General features: G+C 36.3%; 2 protein-coding genes across 2 annotated transcripts; one reads left to right on the top strand and one right to left on the bottom strand.

The window, feature by feature from the left end:
* The first annotated feature begins 1,677 nt into the window (after window positions 1-1,677).
* On the top strand, window positions 1,678-15,718 carry LOC105123963 (serine/threonine-protein kinase sepA-like). The gene is made up of 24 exons (XM_011023763.1): window positions 1,678-1,919; window positions 2,317-2,451; window positions 3,144-3,164; window positions 3,791-3,864; window positions 3,966-4,056; window positions 4,140-4,223; window positions 4,862-4,963; window positions 5,117-5,248; window positions 5,539-5,610; window positions 6,119-6,219; window positions 6,618-6,732; window positions 6,900-7,295; window positions 8,615-8,947; window positions 9,024-9,068; window positions 9,649-9,828; window positions 9,924-10,007; window positions 10,247-10,338; window positions 10,429-10,512; window positions 11,061-11,950; window positions 12,238-12,626; window positions 12,720-12,854; window positions 13,674-14,080; window positions 14,286-14,400; window positions 15,257-15,718. Exons 1-24 carry the CDS (start codon window positions 1,860-1,862, stop codon window positions 15,431-15,433), a joined length of 4,314 nt encoding a protein of 1,437 aa, XP_011022065.1. The 5' UTR covers window positions 1,678-1,859; the 3' UTR covers window positions 15,434-15,718.
* A 920-nt stretch (window positions 15,719-16,638) lies between these two features.
* On the bottom strand, window positions 16,639-17,232 carry LOC105123962 (COMPLEX 1 LYR-like protein). The gene has a single exon (XM_011023761.1). It carries the CDS (start codon window positions 17,206-17,208, stop codon window positions 16,930-16,932), a length of 279 nt encoding a protein of 92 aa, XP_011022063.1. The 5' UTR covers window positions 17,209-17,232; the 3' UTR covers window positions 16,639-16,929.
* Window positions 17,233-19,045: the final 1,813 nt, after the last annotated feature.

Raw genomic sequence — 19,045 nt, 5'->3', positions numbered from 1 at the left:
GACAATGAAAGATATCTGTTTATTTTTTTTTAAAAGTATAAAGTTAAAGATCCAAAAGAAATTTAAATAAAAATACTTTATAATTTAATAATTTTTATCTCAAGTTTTATAATTATTTTTTAAAATATTTTTATTACTATCAAAATAATACTCCATCCTCGATTTAAGTAAGAAAATAATAAATAAATATTATAATCAAACTCCATCAATAACTAAAAACCAAAAAACTTTTAATTTAACAATAATTTTCTTATTATACTTGTAAAAATATTATGAATCTAAGTCTTCCATTTACACTAATCTTAAATTAAATAATAGCTCAATTATATGTAGCCCGTTATCTTAAGAATAAATAATCTGGATATTTGATGAATTTTATTTTCCCTTTCCTGTAATGCAAACTAACAAAAAAAAAAAAAAAATTCTCTCATCGTACCAAATTTTGCGACAGACGGGTCCAATACTCCATCGGAAGACATATACATTCCAAAATTCCCACTTTTAAATAAATTGACCAATCTGTCCTCACAGCTTTGTCCGTCGTAAGCGTAGCCTCTGCTTTAAACCTCCCTCGCCTAATAATCTGTCAAAATCATTACTTCAGATAACAATTTAGTACCCGTAGGTTTAATGACATTCCATTTCGGTACCCTTAGCTTCAATTTTCCCACACTAGCCTTGTAGGTTTGAAAAGCTTCCACTATACCTCTTATCATAGGCTATTTGGTTATTAAAGGAGAATCAAGTGAATAAAAATAAATATTTTATATTTATTTTCAAAAAAAATAAAAATGAAAAACCTGAATTTAATGGATTCAAATCTTCTAAATGTCTTGTTTCATGTGTTTAAACACATTGATTTTATGGTTTCTGTTTAGAAGAGGAGCATGACTCAATAAGCTCAATCTAAAAGAGGAGCCCGACTCTATAAGTTCATTATAGAAAGCATGTTTGAACTTATTTTTTTAATTTTTGATAGATTTGGACAACTTACCTAAGCCAATTTTTTATTGGAAATTTTTTTATGACCCATATATATATATATATATCTTGATATTTTATAATAACTAAATATATATTATTTTTAATATAATACAACTCAAAATATAAAAATAGTAAAATTACTCTCTAACCCTTTCTTTCTATAAAATAACAAGATTAATAAGCAATAAATACACCATGAATCCTTCAAATTTAAGGTTTATAATCTTTTCATTCTTAACATTTCAGTATATATTTTTTCAAAACCTATTTTTTTTTAAAAATATTTTTGCATTTTATTTCTACAAAATTACTTATTTAAACATTTATTTAAGGAAATATTTTGTAAGTACTAATTACCGTGTTTTCCATATAAAATCACAAGATACTAAGAGAATGAATTAATGTTTTTCAATACATAAATCTTCTTTCTAAACATTTTGAAATTTAGAATCATTTTATATAAAATAAAGAGTGAAAACTGATTAAAAAAAACTATGTGAAAAGAGGCTTCTGTTTTGCTATCTTTTTAGTTGTTCGGTAATGGGGACTACCTCCTCCTAACTTATAGTCTACAACATTGGTATTGAAATAATCTAAACTATAGTGGCTAAAAGTAAATATTACTAAGCTTACAGGACCCAAATATAATCTACCCTCATTCACTCTTTTAAGGTCAATACCGTCATTTGAAAAACAGACACTCACAATATCACGTCCGTTGTCTCTCTCTCGCTCTCTCTTTGTCGCCGGACCTGAGGTTTCTGTCACCGGTACCGGCGGGTTTAAAGAGTTTTTTTTTTCTTTTCTGAATTACCGAAATGGAGAAACTCTAGAGTTATTCAAACAACAGTTTGTCTCATTCTCGACAAGAAGAGATGTCTCGGCAAACGACATCATCTCATTTTCATAAATCGAAGACTCTTGATAACAAATATGTGAGTAGTCCATGATTCTTATAATCCTTACTGGTCATGCCATATTAATGTATGTTATGGCTTTAATTTTATGCTTGGCTGCTGAGAAAATCGAGGTTGAAAAGAGAATTTCTCGATTTTATTTTTTCTTTTAGTTTTTTTGATGGTGTATTTGAAGTTTATGACTTGAGATTTAGTAGATAAGGAAATCAATTTGGAATTTAAATAAAAACGAGAATTTAATTTGTACTTAGTTAATTTTAGTTTTTCCTTATCTTTTTCTTAATTTTTAGTATTTTTTATTTTAATTTTGATTGATTTTGTTTCCTGATTGTCTCTTAACTAATTAGCTTTAGTCAGTATCGATTTAAGTGCAAATGCATGATTTTTAAGCGACTCTGGTTTTTTTTTGGTCTAGATGCTTGGAGATGAGATTGGAAAAGGAGCGTATGCTCGGGTCTTTAAAGGGTTGGATTTGGAGAATGGAGATTTTGTTGCGATCAAACAAGTTTCATTGGAGAATATCGCCCAAGAGGATCTTAATATCATCATGGTTTGTTTCTAAGTTTCTCTTAAAGATGTGTGCACGTGTGGGCACAACTCTTTTAGTCTTGAAATGTTGCTAGCTAATTAAAGATGATGAAGTGAACTATTATAAAAAAGATTTCATGCTACCGTCTTAAGTTCACTAGGTTTGTTGATCATATCACTATCCCAACCCATGAAAAGCCAGAAATTTTATCACGGACTTGCTTTGGGAAAAGCCAACCCATTTTCTGGGGTTGTTTAAGGGTTGACCAAGTTGAATTAAGTATTTGAAACATTGACTACTGGCATCTTACCAAAATGGTTTTGTAGTGGTTACGGTTATAGTCTTTTCCCTATCAATTCTATTCCTTATGTGGACTTCCTTTTAGCACTTGTGTCTGCTGAAGGCTCACTCATGATATATTCATTATACTTGGAAAATGATAACAATCAGTTAGGTACCTGATATTTCCCTGCTATAATTGGTCCTTAACCAGGTTTGGGTAGTCTCTGACATCACAACTTTTTAATTGGCAACCTATATCTCATTGGTTGTAAGAGCAGGTGATGGGTGCTAAAATATAAGAATTGTTGCTTTTATGCTTCTTTATCTGGTTTTTTCTATAATTTTTCAGTCTCTACCTTGTAAGTTTAGCTAACAGCTTGGTCCGTTTCTTTTGGGTACAATTTCTTCCGTGTAATGTGTTGATGCTTCAGCAAGAGATTGATTTACTGAAGGTAGAATTTGTTCTGCACTGCCTTATTTGCTCTCTGATTTCATCTCTCTTTTGCTGTACTTGAACTGTGCTTTTGTGGACTTCAGAATTCATTTAAGAAAGCATATTTTCTGCATATCAAGGCTCTGGGATGACCTTTAAATAAATACCGTCTAGTCATTTTCTGAAAGTATTATGGTATCAATGATTATGGACGCTACCATCCATCCTTCCCAAAATCTCGCTCCCTTCATCATCTATTGGAAGTTTTATTCCCAGTAAACTGTGTGCCTTCTTCCTAATTACATTGTTTTGAATGATTATATGGTTTACTTCTCCATATCTTGTATAACAAGCTATTCTTCTGTGCAATGATAAAGATCTTAGCCGCTACCAAATATAAATGAGTGCATTTTAGTTTAAGGGTGGATGAGCAAGATTGCCTTTTCTATCCCTGTCACCCAAGTTGCAAACCCAAAGGAACTTCTTGGGCGGGATGATAGCTGTCTAATGTCCTTTATATATCTTTGCCATCATTAATTTCTAGCATTGGAGGCCCTTTGGGCATTCGTACTTCTTAAATTAGACACTATGAGTTTCCTCTGGAAGGATGCATATTCTATTTTGAACGTACTACTTCCATTGCAGAATTTGAACCATAAAAACATTGTGAAATATCTTGGATCATTGAAGACAAAGTCTCATCTCCACATAATCCTTGAGTAAGTGAGCTCAAACATTTTCTGCTAACTGAATAATCAGGTTCCAAATAAACTCTGCTTCAGATTTTTATGTTTTAATTTCCATAATGTTGTTGATGTAGGTATGTGGAGAATGGCTCGCTTGCAAATATTATCAAGCCAAATAAATTTGGGCCTTTTCCAGAGTCTTTGGTGGTTGTTTACATTGCCCAGGTTTTGCTCGTCTCTTCCAGTTATTTGCTTTTTTCTGAATTAATCTTTTCTAATTTATGCTTATAAAATTATTTTGACGGCAGGTTCTGGAAGGATTAGTTTATTTGCACGAACAGGGTGTTATCCATCGAGATATCAAGGGTGCAAACATATTGACAACCAAAGAGGTAATTGTACTGTTTATGGTGTTTAAGTAACACATTTAGATACGAGGACCCTATAATTACTCTAATTTCAAATACACTAGGAAGCTCAATCCAAAATTGAATGATGTTATATTGATACTCCCATATATTGTGCCTTTCTGTAAATTCAGAGTTGCAGTGTATCATTGCTATATAATGTCAAGTCATGGGATGTTGCATGCTTTTCATTGAGGGAAATTAACATATAGTTGTTGATGTGACTCTTTATGGTAATCCTTTTATTTTTTTAAATTTTTTAAAGAGGTTTCATTTTTATTCTTATACCACTGCTTTCCATAATAATGAAGATTGAAGAGAGCTTAGGAGTGTATTTGACTATTTCGTATGTAAATGGATGTCTTTTTTTTTTTTTAACTTTTTTTAAGAGGTTTCATTTTTATTCTTATACCACTGCTTTCCATAACAATGAAGATTGAAGAGAGCTTAGGAGTGTGTTTGACTATTTCGTATGTAAACGGATGTCTTGTGACATCATCGTGCTCTTTCACTCATGTGTTGTATTTGAAGATTTGAATTTCTTTTTACTTGTCCTGTACTTCTCATACATCTTTTACAGTGGTGTCTTTGAAGCAGTTACTTGACCTAATTTATTATTTCAGGGTCTTGTGAAACTTGCTGATTTTGGTGTTGCAACAAAATTAACTGAAGCTGATGTTAATACTCATTCGGTTGTTGGAACGCCATATTGGATGGCCCCAGAGGTACTCATTTCTTGCCTGCTTTCATTAGCCACATGTTTTTCCTGTTTGTTCTAATCCATTATGTGCAAAATCATGGTTGGAAATGAGTATTCATATGATGTAGCTGTTGAGGTTTTGGAGGGCTTGTTCATGTGAAACTTGGTTATTTGTCAGGTTATTGAAATGTCAGGGGTTTGTGCTGCTTCTGACATCTGGAGTGTTGGCTGCACTGTGATTGAACTCCTTACGTGTGCACCACCTTACTATGATTTGCAGCCAATGCCAGCTCTTTTTCGTATTGTTCAGGTTTAATCAGCTGTATTTCTTTGTACTCTTAGTTTCTTCAGACGAGCTATGTTTCCTGTTAACCTTTTTGGTTCACTTCGCCTCTTATCTTTTCTTCTACAACTTTTTAATAGTTGATGCTATCTCATGTTTCTTATTTAGATTTTGCTTGGGGTTCTTATTATCCAGAATGCAAACCTCCTTTGATGTTAGAAGTGCTTTTATTATTTCTTTTGAGGTAGTTGAATATATTCGGAGAATGGTTTGATGATTTACTGCATTATAATGACAAAGCTTTCTTTCTCTCTCAGGATGATCATCCTCCGATACCTGATAGCTTATCTCCTGACATTACAGACTTTCTCCGCCAGTGCTTCAAGAAGGTACATTGCTCACATTAAGTCCTCTAGCTTGATCAGTTTCGCAGCTCTTCAGTTGCCTAATTCCTAGCTTGCTAATTTCATATGTAGACTCATGTTTTGTTCAGTTTCCAATTTTTAAGTTTTGAAAGAACTTGGCATACTAATTTGGGCCGGCCATTGACCTAGCCCAGAATTAAAAAGGGATGGAATTACTACTTCCCATCCATAGGCTAACTCCCTTCCAAAGTCCTAATGTTAGAAGGGGATCCCTAGAAAGAAGCACAATGACTGGTAAGGCAGTATAGCAATTTCTTGGATTCCTACTTTAGTTCACTCCAACCAACTCCGGCTTGCCTAATTTTAGTTTCAGACCTGATTCAGTTTTGCCTTATTATTTTTTAGAGCATTCAGCTTTGAAATTATTATTCTGTTGGTCGACCCTGAAATAAGTTTTCATTTTCATTTGTTTTTTTGTTTTCAGATTCTGTTCATTTATTAATGAAAGGAGATATTTGGTTGCATATTTCAGGATGCAACGCAGCGGCCTGATGCAAAGACACTGCTTTCTCATCCTTGGATATTAAATTCTAGACGTGCTTTGAACTCTTTCCGTCATAGTGGATCAATAAGGTTGGATTTTATCTTCTCACTTGTTTTTGCTCACCTGTTGTTTAGGGGTCATAAATATTTCTTGTCTTACCAGTTTTATAGTGCCGCATATCACTCTCTTAGCCAAGGACAAGGTAGTTTATATGGTTCGCTTTAAACCCCAAGCCTGTTTGTGAGACCATATGTACCTTATCAAATATTCAATTTGAGCATTGGAATAAACCAGTAGTTCGATCTAGCCACCTTCTCTGCTGTGATTTTTGGGAACTGGCATCCATTATTTTTATGCCTTCATAACTAAACATTTGTCTTGTCACCATAAATCAAACTATTGTTCTTTGTTTGCAACTAGGTGACTCCCTTCCATGGTGTCAATGTGGTATCTCACCACAAGCATGCTTGCTTTTTCTTTTTTGTAGAAGCATACAGGAAGATGTTTCAGCAGATGCAGAAATTCCAACTGGAGATAACCAGAGCACTGTTCAAATCAGTTCTGTTGATAGAACAAAAGCATCTGTCGCTGTCTTCAAAGCTGTGAGAATCATGTGACCTAAGCATTGTGATAATTATTAACTTGGGAACTCTTCTCGATATCCTTAGCCGAGGAAGAAAATAATTTTGTTTGCAAAATGATTCACAACTTGATACTTGATTTTCCATGGCAAAGTTCCAATGACACTACATTCTCCTTTGGTTTTCAGGGCTCTAGGAAAGAATCATTGCCAGATTCTGAGGATGTGAGTAAGTCTGATAAGAACACTTCTTCAGATGGTGATGTAGTTGAGGAAAGAATTGATCAATTAGAAGATGATCTCGATTCAGATCAAGTCCCAACCCTAGCTATTCATGAAAACTCATCTCTAAAAACTAGTCCTGGCAGACTATCTACAAATAAAGTAGCTGCTGCTTCTCCTTTGCTTCATGGATTGATGCCTTTGCATTACCAGGATGAGATTCTGACTATTGATGACTTGGAATCTCCTGATGCAAGAGGAAAAAACATAGAAAGAAGGAATGGAGGAAAAACAAGTTCTGCTCGTGTTGAGAATGGATCATTTGGTTTTGCAACAAGAAATCAAGATAATGGGCTTCGAAAGGTAACTAATTTCTGTTGCTTTCTTGGCTATTGATAATGGACACATTTATTCATTTATGTTATCTCTCTCTCTTCCCAAAGGCTCACATGGTTTGTTGTGCACGCTGCATTATTTCATCATGAACAGATAATTCTTGACATGATTAGAATGACACGAAAAGTAGAGAAAGAGACAGATGTGGTGTTCACCCTATCATTCATATTCGATGTTTTGCATGACATGTCTTGTTTTCAGAGGCCAACTTTTTTCAAGTAGACTATTTCTTTTTGTGAAGAAAGACAAATAAAATATGAATATGAACTTGAAAGAACATGAAACTGGGGCAACATGTTATCTAAATATACTCAATAATGCCTAGTTCTAGCTATGTAGGTTCCATGAGCAGTTCAATAATTTCATGTAATTTTGAGGATTTCAGCTGGTTCTGCTTTCATTGCTTGAAGTAAAACAAGGTGATGACTTTTGGTGGGGCAACTAAGCTGCACCACAATGATTGAGAGGAACTGCACTAATTGCAACTCATGGCTTTTGGACATGGCCAAAACAGAATTCTTGATTGCCCATCCCTCATATCACCTTACAGTTGAAAAAACATGGTTGATTAAATTTTAGCTTTCAGCCTTTACATGAACTTTACCTTTTGGATTTCCATGATATCTGGTTCTTTTATGCCCTCTGGCCCTTTCTTGTGATAACAGATCTTCTGTTTTGGGTTATATTACATCTGCTTCTGTCTATTCATATTGTGTGTTAGATAATGTGCTTGAAAGTTTTTTTCTTCTGAAAGGGCATCAAATTGATGCTTTTGGATGGTTATGATATGAACATGCATTTTCTACCCAAAAGTACTTACAAAAGCACCTAAACACTATACCAAATGAGCTCTTTGTATTTCCACTATAGTTATGTATTCTTAATTTCTTACAAAAGTTAATGTGTGATGATTCCTCTTTTAACATTATGTATGCCTTATTTCGTAGCCTGTCTCTTCTTAGTGTGTGGGCACTGTACCTCTCTGTGCCACCATGTGGCCTTGCATGTTATAGTTTATCATATTTGTTGTGCGATATTTTAGTTGTAGCCAGGTATATTTGAGTGTGGTTTTCTGTTGTCCCATTTTGTATTCGTTTTGGTGTTAAAAAATGGTGGCTTGTCCTGAGTTTGAATTCAGGTTTCCTTGGGAGCTTGAACATTGACATAATCTACATCTTACTCTCCTCCTCACTCCTCTCACCCTCTTTCTTGTTTCCTTTCTTGTTTCCCCGCTTAGATACAAAAATTGTTTTATCTTACGCTTCTGTATAACTGGGACATTGAAGGCTGTGAAGACATCAATGACCTCAGGAGGAAACGAACTTAGTAAATTTAGTGACACTCCAAGAGATGCTTCACTGGATGATTTATTTCACCCCCTTGATAAAAATCCTGAGGATCGGGCAGCTGAAGCTTCGACATCTACCTCAGCATCACATATGAACCAAGGGAATGCAATCATGGCTGATGCAGGGAAAAATGACCTGGCTGCAATTTTGAGAGCGACTATTGCTCAAAAACAAATGGAAAGCGAAACAGGACAAACTAATGGTGGTGGTGATTTGTTCCGCCTAATCATGGGTGTTCTAAAGGATGGCGTGATTGATATTGATGGTTTGGTATGTTTTAAGTGCTCAATTTGTTTGTTATTCAGTTAGTGTAATAATTCCTGACAGCATATGCTTTTCTTGGCAGGATTTTGGAGAAAAACTGCCTGCTGAAAATCTCTTTCCTCTACAGGTAATCAAATGTTTTAGCATTTTAAGCAATTCCTTGATTTGAACTACAGTGAAATTGTAATTCAGACTTGTTTTAAGTGTTTATATTGATGAACAGAAGACGTGAGCTCATTACCTGCCTCTTTTTATTGTTTGGATTGTGGGTGATGTCTGTTAAAGATGGGTATTTTAAAATATGACGCTGCCCCAGTCTACTGTAGTTCTTCATGTTATGTAATAATCTTAAATGGCTGTCCTTCTTGCAGTTATTTATTTTTCCTTTTTTGATTCTTTGTGATAGTATTTTAATATCCAATGGAGAAGAAAACATCCTGTTATACGAACTTTTAATCTGATGATTGATAAACTGGCTCCAATCTCTAAAATTCTCTTTCATGTAATGGTTTGACCATCCTGATGTTGTGAAGCCAATCGTCACAAACCTTTGCAAATTTAATCTTTAGATAATTTTGCTCATCAATTCCTGTTGTCTAATCATAGTGGATTATTAAAATAAAAATGACATTAATATTAGTTCTAGCATACTCATTGATTTTTTTCACCATGGATTGGTTGTAATGGTTATTGTTTTTGCTTGGTAGGCTGTTGAGTTTAGCAGGTTAGTTGGGTCATTAAGACCTGAGAAATCAGAAGATGTGATTACGTCTTCATGCCAGAAACTTATTAGCATCTTTCACGAGCGCCCCGAGCAGAAAATTGTTTTTATAACCCAGCATGGTTTACTTCCTCTAATGGAATTACTTGAAGTTCCTAAACCTCGTGTAAGCCAGATAGCTATGCATTTCATTTTGTTGCTGCTGCTTGCTTTGAGCGTTGCAGCTTATAATACAAGAGAAAATTGTTTCCAATATTTCAGGTTATATGCTCTATCCTTCAACTTATAAATCAGATTGTGAAAGATAATACTGATTTCCAGGAAAATGCTTGTCTTGTTGGCTTGGTAAGTGAAGTATATCTCTGAGATTTTGTGTTCTCTTGTCTGAAGTAATTTGCTCAAGTTTGGAGTTACTGCAGGCAAGCATTCAGTATTACTTGTGAATGGATTGGTCCATTCCATCCGTAATTGGGCCTTACACTATGTATTTACTTTTCTACACTAGCCCTTCTTCCAGAAATGCTTGGGTTAGAATATTACTTTCATCAATCTTTTTTTTTTTTTTTGCTAATGTTATGTGCCAGATCCCTGTGGTTACGAGTTTTGCAGGACCTGATCGCCCTCGTGAAGTTCGCATGGAAGCAGCTTATTTCTTGCAGCAGCTATGCCAGTCAAGGTGGAGATTTTCTCTTTCCATAATCCTCTTTCATTGATTTGTTAAACAAGCAAAGGGATTAGGATTGACATTGTTGGCTTTCTTGTCCAGCTCCTTGACATTGCAAATGTTCATTGCTTGCCGAGGAATACCTGTCCTGGTGGGTTTTCTAGAGGCTGATTATGCGAAGCACAGGTGTGTAATTTCTTTCTGGTGTGAGTTGAAAAGTTATGTTTTGCAAGGCCAGGTTTTTTTTCCTTTAAAGATGACAAAAGAATTAGTATTTGCTTGGAAGTTTGAAATGGTGCTTTTGCATGCAGAAAGATAGACGGTTTGGCTGCATGGTATGGATTTTATGTCACAATGCATGAGTATGAAGCTGGTGAATTTCATTAGAATTCATCTCTTAGCTATGTTTTATTCATGCCCCTCCTCTTGTGTCAAACCCCGCCTTGGAATAGAAGTACCGACTATTCTCTAATAAGCATTTTCCCAAGAAAAGCTTGATTTGTGCTGCTCAATATCACATTCTAAGTAATTATTGTCTTTGAAATCATATCTGGTCTCTGATTAGTGGACAAAGATGACACTGTACAAAACTCTACAACTGACCGCACAAATTTCCAAATGCATATGTTTTTGTCATGCCAATTTTTGGAGCTGCTTGTTAGTCGACACATAATTTCCTTTGAGTAGTCTTCACATCATCTTATAAATACACTGATTCAGAACTTTGCATCCAGGGATATGGTTCACCTAGCTATCGATGGCATGTGGCAGGTCTTTAAGCTTCAGAGATCAACCCCAAGAAATGATTTCTGTCGCATAGCTGCAAAAAATGGAATACTGCTCAGACTTATCAACACGCTTTATAGCTTGAATGAGGCAACTAGGCTAGCTTCAATATCTGTGGGAACTGGATTTCCACTAGATGGTTTATCTCAACGACCACGATCTGGTCCCTTGGATTCCAATCATCCTATTTTCATTCAGAGCGAGCCAGCTCTTTCTGCATCTGATCAGCCTGATGTCTTTAAAGTTAGACATGGAATGATTGATCATTCCTTGCCTTTTGGGACACAAGAACCATCACGTGCTTCAACTTCACATTCCCAAAGGTTGGATGCCATTCAACCAGATGCCAGATTTTTTGGGGACACAGATGGACCTCAGGCTAGCAATGAAACAATCGAAGCTATAGCTGCTTCCAAGTTGTCAGATCCAGCAGCTTTAGGAAAAGCTCCAAACATGGCCATCAAAGAACCTTCAGGTACTGTTTCTAAAGAGCGAGATAACTTGGACCGGTGGAAAAGTGATCCATCTCGCCCAGAAATTGACCTTAGGCAGCAGCGAGCCACTGGTTCCACACAAAGGACATCTACCGACAGGCCTCCAAAGCTGATAGAAAGTGCATCAAATGGTCTTACTTCTATGATATCTGCCCAGCCAGAGCAAGTTCGTCCTCTTCTAAGCTTGTTGGAGAAGGAACCCCCCTCTAGGCATTTCTCTGGTCAGTTGGAGTATGCACGTCACCTCTCAGGGTTAGAGAGACATGAAAGCATACTGCCTTTATTACATGCATCTGAGAAGAAAACAAATGGTGGATTAGACTTTCTGATGGCAGAGTTCGCAGGTAAGTGGTTTTGTTCATCTCTCCCCCCTTCTCTTCAACATTTGAATTGTTCAAAATGACTTCACGTTATTTGAAGTTTTAATGGCACGTGGCTCTTATCACCATTCACTGTTGGTAGTAACAACCCAAATTTTGAAGTCTATTTTAGGGATTTTAAGTGATAATCTCTTCCCGTTTCTCGCCTGCAGAAGAATTTGAATTTCCAGCAATATTATTGTGGAGCTGCCACTATATGAATTTCCATTGAGGAACACTTATATTAGTAACTTCTCTCCTTATGGTTGCAGAGGTATCTGGGCGTGGAAGAGAGAATGGAAATCTAGACTCCATTCCTAGAATTTCACACAAGACAGTGAGTAAGAAGGTTGGATCTCTTGCACCTAATGAAGGCGCTGCTTCCACATCTGGTATTGCATCTCAAACAGCTTCTGGTGTACTGTCTGGTTCGGGTGTTCTAAATGCTAGACCTGGGAGTGCAACATCATCTGGGTTACTTTCCCAGATGGTATCAACTATGAATGCAGAGGTTGCAAGGGAATACCTGGAGAAAGTGGCAGACCTTCTGCTGGAGTTTTCGCAAGCTGATACAACTGTAAAATCCTATATGTGTAGCCAAAGCTTGCTTAGTCGTCTTTTTCAGATGTTCAACAGAATTGAGCCCCTTATTCTTTTGAAGGTGCATAAGAGAGTGCTCTACCAGCTTCAAGCTTAAACTTGTTGGAGTGGTTTTTTATGCTGTCTCACTTTGCTGCTCTTTATTGATATCCAGATACTTGAGTGTATCAATAACCTGTCAACTGACCCGAACTGCTTAGAGAATCTTCAGCGCGCAGATGCAATTAAGTACCTGATCCCAAATCTTGAACTCAAAGATGGGCCACTTGTAGATCAAATTCATAGTGAGGTTGGCCTTCCCAACTTTCTTGCTATAATCTAAGCATTTTGTGACTATGCTACGAGTGCTCTTTACTGTATCCAATTGATTTACTACATGAACCTTTCCTTATCTGCCGTTCCATTTTAGTTTTGTTTGTACTTCTATTTTACTTCCGCACTTGTTGACATTTTGATAGTAGTCTTCTTCTCATGATGGTATGTAGTCTTTCACTAAATTACTGGTAAGAAATTCTCTAGGTTCTTGGATCATTTCTTTTCTAAACCCTGTTCCTGACATTGCCATTCTTTTGTGAGTGTAGTCAACTAGAGATTGAGTGTTAGGGAGCCCATTTCCAAAGCTTGTAGTAGGTTGCATCACAGCGAAACTTTCATTCTATGCTTGCTAAAAGTATCATGTTGCAAGTTCTTGTCTTTCTCTATGAAGAAAGGAACTGGCAGGTGCACTGAATGAAAGCTTTCATTCTATGCTTGCTAAAAGTATCATGTTGCACGTTCTTGTCTTTCTTTATGAAGAAAGGAACTGGCAGGTGCACTGAATGAAAGCTTTCATTCTATGGTAACCAAAAGTATCACTTATCAAAATCTTGCCTGTATCTTAAATTTGGGAACAGTGTGGGTGTGTACATGTGAAATGTAAACTTAAATTTGTGTCAAAATTTGCTTAGATCATCTTTATCTCTTGTTATCTAGGTTTCATTGATAAATTGGTCTGGATTGTTTATGTTGTACAAGTTCTTTAGCAGTGGATTTAATTAGGTACAAGATTTTTAATTATTGCGAGCATCCTAATTCTAACAATTCTTTTTCTGAATTTTATAACTTGAAGGTCCTCAATGCACTTTTTAACCTCTGCAAGATAAATAAGAGGAGGCAGGAACAAGCTGCTGAAAATGGAATCATTCCACACTTGATGAATTTTATTATGTCAGATTCTCCTTTAAAACCACATGCATTACCTCTACTGTGTGACATGGCTCATGCATCACGTAATTCAAGAGAGCAATTGAGGGCTCATGGTGGATTGGATGTATACTTGAGCCTGCTGGATGATACAGTTTGGTCAGTGACAGCATTGGACTCTATTGCTGTTTGCTTGGCTCATGACAATGACAATCGTAAAGTGGAGCAAGCATTGCTAAAAAAGGATGCAGTTCAGAAATTAGTGAAGTTTTTCCAATGCTGCCCGGAACAACAATTTGTGCACATATTGGAGCCATTCTTGAAAATTATAACGTATGAATTTTCATTCTTTCTATTCATTTCTTAATTGACAATTCTGTACTCTTAAGTTCAACTCACAAATGTTAACCTATTGATCTATTAAATTGTGAAAAATGAACTACGAATGAAAAACTGGAATGCTGCAGATCCTTTGGAGTGTGTACTGCTCAAATCATCAGCATTTTGGCAGCATTTCATTTGTATTTATTGAATGCAGGAAATCATCTCGGATAAATACGACGTTAGCTGTTAATGGCTTGACACCTCTGCTCATTGGGAAACTGGATCATCAGGATGCCATTGCTCGTCTTAATCTGCTTAAACTAATAAAGGTGAAATTTTTCAACCTCTCACCATCCCCTCTCGCTTATGTCTTTGTAAATATTTATTCGCGTGTGAGTCATACTGTGCTTGATGAGATGGATGGAGTCAATTTGCCAAACCCAGAAAAGAAGATCATCATTTGGTTATGGTTCCAATAAGTGGGTTCTTTGATACTAGGATTAGGGGTAGCCCTGCGTGTGTTTTTCATATTTTAATGGTGACCATCAAGATTTGAACATTACACTTGTGGATAAAAGCACTGGACTTTTACCACTGCACAAAAGAATAACCTCTAACATGTAGATCAATGTTGCTTGAATTGTTGATTTTGCTGTTGCTATGGCTCTTCTCTTGCTAGGTAGACACATTGTTTATCTCACTTAGATTTGTTTAAGAAGTGGTTGTTAATGTATACCCACGGCTGGCTCACTTCCAGTTTATAAACCCTCCATTTTCCACAGGTATTCTTTTGGATTACTAGCACATTGTTGGTAGAAATCCAATGATTAGCACATTGATGGTCAAAACACCTCGTTTTAAATCATTTTTGTCTCTCCTCTCTCACCATGTTTGATAGTTATGCTTTTCTTCCCATCTCTGTCACTTTAGTAGGTGTTTTGATTGTAATTTTTATAGGAAATCCCAATTAAAAGTGTGATATAAAAATTTATGGCTAGCGAGAATGATGCCTGAGGTATTTTATTGAAGACCCTATAGCTTACCCTTTTTTCATGAAACTTATCTTTTCGATTTGCTCCTCACTTTATTCATTCTATCATCTGTTTTTGTGCTGAAAGCTGCATCTGAAAGCAGGAGTTTGCTTGTTTGATCATATTAATTGCTCACTAAAATTTGTTGTGTCAGTCTGTGTATGAGCACCACCCCCGTCCAAAGCAGTTGATCGTGGAGAATGATTTGCCCCAAAAACTCCAGAACTTGATCGAGGAACGGAGGGATGGACAAAGCTCCGGAGGCCAAGTGCTAGTTAAACAAATGGCTACTTCGCTACTTAAAGCACTTCATATAAATACCGTTCTGTAAATTCGTGTCTCAGCTTCTTCTCCTCCAAATGTACATGGTTTTTTAGGAATTTTTTTTGTTAGGGTTTTCTTCCCCTTGAAATATGGTTTGCTTGTGTATATTTCTTTGCATTGAGTCTTATGCTCCGTTTGTTTTTGCAGTTTGCAGTTGAATCGTGTTTTGCATTAACCACGTGTTAATCCTGTTTGGTTACCAGTGCTTATCATGTGATTTTGTATGGGTTAACCAAAAATGTTTTTAGGTCTTAGATGAAAAAAGTTGCAATTTATAGCTGTCATTTCTTCACCTCTCATTATTGTTCTTCATCGTATGGTTTCGTTTTCGGGAGAAAAATGGTGTTTTTTTTTTTTTTTTTTAAATAATGGCATTTTCAATTATAATCTGTTACTGTTTCCTAAATTGGAGAAGGGCTTTCGGTCTCTGTAATAATTTTCTGTGGAATAGTTTGACTTGTTAAGTGAAGGCTCTGTCTTGCAGAATCGCTTCGGGTCCTCCCTCGACTTGCTTTTATGATTCACTCCATGGTCGGGCTGCTACAAGGGGTTATGAGTGAGTGCTGCTTTTAATTCCGAACCTGTTATGAGTTCCAACAAACAATTTAAGTTTGAATTAATTAATTAAAATATAATACTTAATTATAAGAAAAAAAAAAAACTAAAAATATAAAAACAAAGTAAGTTTTAAATAATAAAACACTCAGTTGCAATAAAACATAAGCTGAGTCGATTATAGATAGCAACCATCAGCATCTTGACATTTACTAATAGAGTGAGATGTGTCAAGCTCGGATGCTACTCAAGCATTCAGTTATGAATTGAATGAGCGTGTGTTATAAAACCCTTTGCCTTCTGTTGACACCACTCTTTGATGTAGCAGGATGTGAGTGTTGGGTTATACAAATATGGGATACAATCCCCCGCTCAAAATGGATTATTTAGGTAACTTTTAATTAGTAATCTTTTCCATAAAATTTGATAAAATATCAAATAACTTTCTTTAAATTTCTCTACAACTTAGTTTTGTAATCCTAAGTTTGGAAGCCTTAGCGCGTCACTTACTTGAAGAATCAAATTTCACCTGCATCGTGTACCGTTATCTCTAACATCTAGCTGAAGAACCAGACCCAGAAACATATGCAAGTAGCCTAAAGCCTAATCTAGAATACATCAGTAGTTTTCACGGGCAAAGCCACGAGAAACTAAGCATGAGGTCCAAAGAGATAGAGTTATCCAATGGTGATGTAGTGCAGTAGGATCCAAAAGAAATCCAAATCTTAATTTCCAGTCCATCGAGGAGTAAATAACTTAACTGAGTTAATCCCAACAAACATTTGTTTTATTGACAACCTAAAACATCTGTTCCCCCATCTCAATAAGCCAACTGTACAAAATTGAAGATAACTAGAACAGAAACCTGTCATAGGCTGAGACAATTCTACATCCCTTGTAACTGTCAAGCAAGGCATTTCCAAGTTCACGGTCAGGCGGTAGCCCTCCTCAGAGTGGATTCCTCGTATTTGGGATCTCACCTTTTTTGAGGATGGAGAGAGCATATTCAGCAGTGTCGAAAAGGTCTTCAATGTTATGTACTGATGTCTCCTCAGATCCCAGCATAAAGATCGCACGAACTTCAGCCTTCTTAGCCAGTCTTTCTGCTAAATTAAGAGGCAAACTTGGCGAGTTAAGACTTCGCAGTATGTGACGATAAAGAGATATAACACGTCCTCTGTTCCTTGCCAAATCCTCTGCAGTCGCCCATATCAAACCTTTTGCCATCCGCCCAGTTCTTCAGTTATCGAGCTAAGAAACAAAGTAACCCCACTTAGTTATGTCATACTGTAAGAATTAAAACTAGATCAACTATGACATTGAACTACAGCGCTACCCCCTTTCATTGCTTTAGACAACCACCCGTCTTTAAAACTAGTAACTGTCAGCTTGATTTTACTAAGAAAATTAAATCTTTGCTGATTTTTTGTTTAAAGCTCATGGTAAGGTAAAGTCCCAACAAAACGTATACTCGAAAGAAAGGAAAAGAAGCCAATCCACACACTGATCAAGCAAAAAGAGAGCATCCTCACTCAATGATCATACACTACAAAATAAAATAAAAAAATAAAAAATTGCAGTAAACTGCAAATAGTTTCATCCTTTTCCATGCTACAGCCGAGAACCCATCTCTACAAACTAAAATTTAGATCTCAACAAATCATTAAACAATTCCATCTTTGCTCATTTTATTGTTTAGAAGTAACCCAGCTTCTCATGCCAAACTCCACCATAAGACACCTTACGAGAAGGAAAACTAAGCAAGTAAAGGCACACCAACCTCAAGAAAAAGCCTAAAACATAAGATTAACACAAAGAAGAAGGAGAAATGAATAAAGGAAATCACATATGCGCGTGCGCGTCATTGTTGATAAAAGAAACAAAGGAGTAGCCCGGCCCTTGACAGACCCATGTGAAAATCCCAAATGTTAAACAAGAGACGGGTTTCTCAATTTTTAGACAGTAACCTTCTTTCTGGGTTTAACGATCGATCTAGGTTATTATTATTATGATTATTCCCCCCAAAAAAAAAGTTTCGATCTTGAATTAGTTAAGGTCGGCCAAAGAAATAAATAGAATAAAAGAGAGATTTTTATTTCTTCTTGAAGAGAGAGACTTACAGCGAGGAAGCGAGAAAAAGCAGAAGAGGAGGGGGGGGGGGGGGGGGGGAATCTCTGAGCTTTGAGCTTGTGCGTGAGAGAGAGAAGGCGACCTCTGGATAAAAGTGAGGGCGTGTGTCCGTGTTTTATTTTTATTAAAAGTGATTTTTGGATGGGGCCATGGAACTAGACGTATCTCTAGCTTGGAACCTTTGTGATTTCCTTTCCCTCAACAAAAGCACCATGTTCTTGATTTATGAAAACCAAAAATATCTAATGAAATTTAATCATAAAGTATCTCATGTATCATTATCGCGAGAGGGGAGATGGGTTGCAAAATTCCACCCACCTTCATTAGTTTAAGCATCCTGATGGGCCAGACTCACAATGAGCAGAGGTGTCAAGCCATTAACGGCTAACGTCGTATTTATCCGAGATGATTTCCTGCCTTCACTAAATACAAATGCAATGCCGATGATTTGAGCACCACGCATCCCAAAGGATCTGCAGCATTCCAGTTTTTCACAATTTAATAGATGAATAGGTTATCCTTTGTGAGTTAAACTCAAGAGTACAGCCTATATTGTTAATTAAGAAATGAAAATGATTATAATTTTCTAGAATGGCTCCAATATGTGCGCAAATTGTTGTTCTGGGCAGCATTGGAAAAACTTCACTATGAACTGCATCCTTTTTTAGCAATGCTTGTCACTGTCCAAACCGTATGATCGAGCAGGTTCATGTATACATCCAATCCACCATGAGCCCTCAATTTCTCTCTTGAATTACGTGATGCATGAGCTATGTGACACAGTAGAGGTAATACATGTGGTTTTAAAGGAGAATCTGACATTATAGGATTCATCGAGTGTGGAATGATTCCATTTTCAGCAGCTTGTTCCTGTCTCCTCTTACTCATCTTGCAGAGGTTAAATAGTTCATTGAGGACCTTCAAGTTATAAAAT

The sequence above is a fragment of the Populus euphratica genome, unplaced genomic scaffold, assembly GCF_000495115.2.
Source record: "Populus euphratica unplaced genomic scaffold, PopEup_1.0 scaffold12.1, whole genome shotgun sequence".
Taxonomy (NCBI): Eukaryota; Viridiplantae; Streptophyta; class Magnoliopsida; order Malpighiales; family Salicaceae; genus Populus; species Populus euphratica.
Note: the sequence above shows the minus strand (reverse complement) of the source record. Positions and strands in the feature narration are given on the sequence as shown.

Excerpts from the sequence above, each read along its gene's own strand:
- LOC105123963 (XM_011023763.1), top strand. The coding sequence starts at position 1,860 with ATGTCTCGGCAAACGACATCATCTCATTTTCATAAATCGAAGACTCTT. Across the intron at positions 4,057-4,139 it reads TGGTTGTTTACATTGCCCAG|GTTCTGGAAGGATTAGTTTA; the intron begins GTTTTGCTCGTC and ends TTTTGACGGCAG. Across the intron at positions 9,829-9,923 it reads TTGAAGTTCCTAAACCTCGT|GTTATATGCTCTATCCTTCA; the intron begins GTAAGCCAGATA and ends CCAATATTTCAG.
- LOC105123962 (XM_011023761.1), bottom strand. The coding sequence starts at position 17,208 with ATGGCAAAAGGTTTGATATGGGCGACTGCAGAGGATTTGGCAAGGAAC.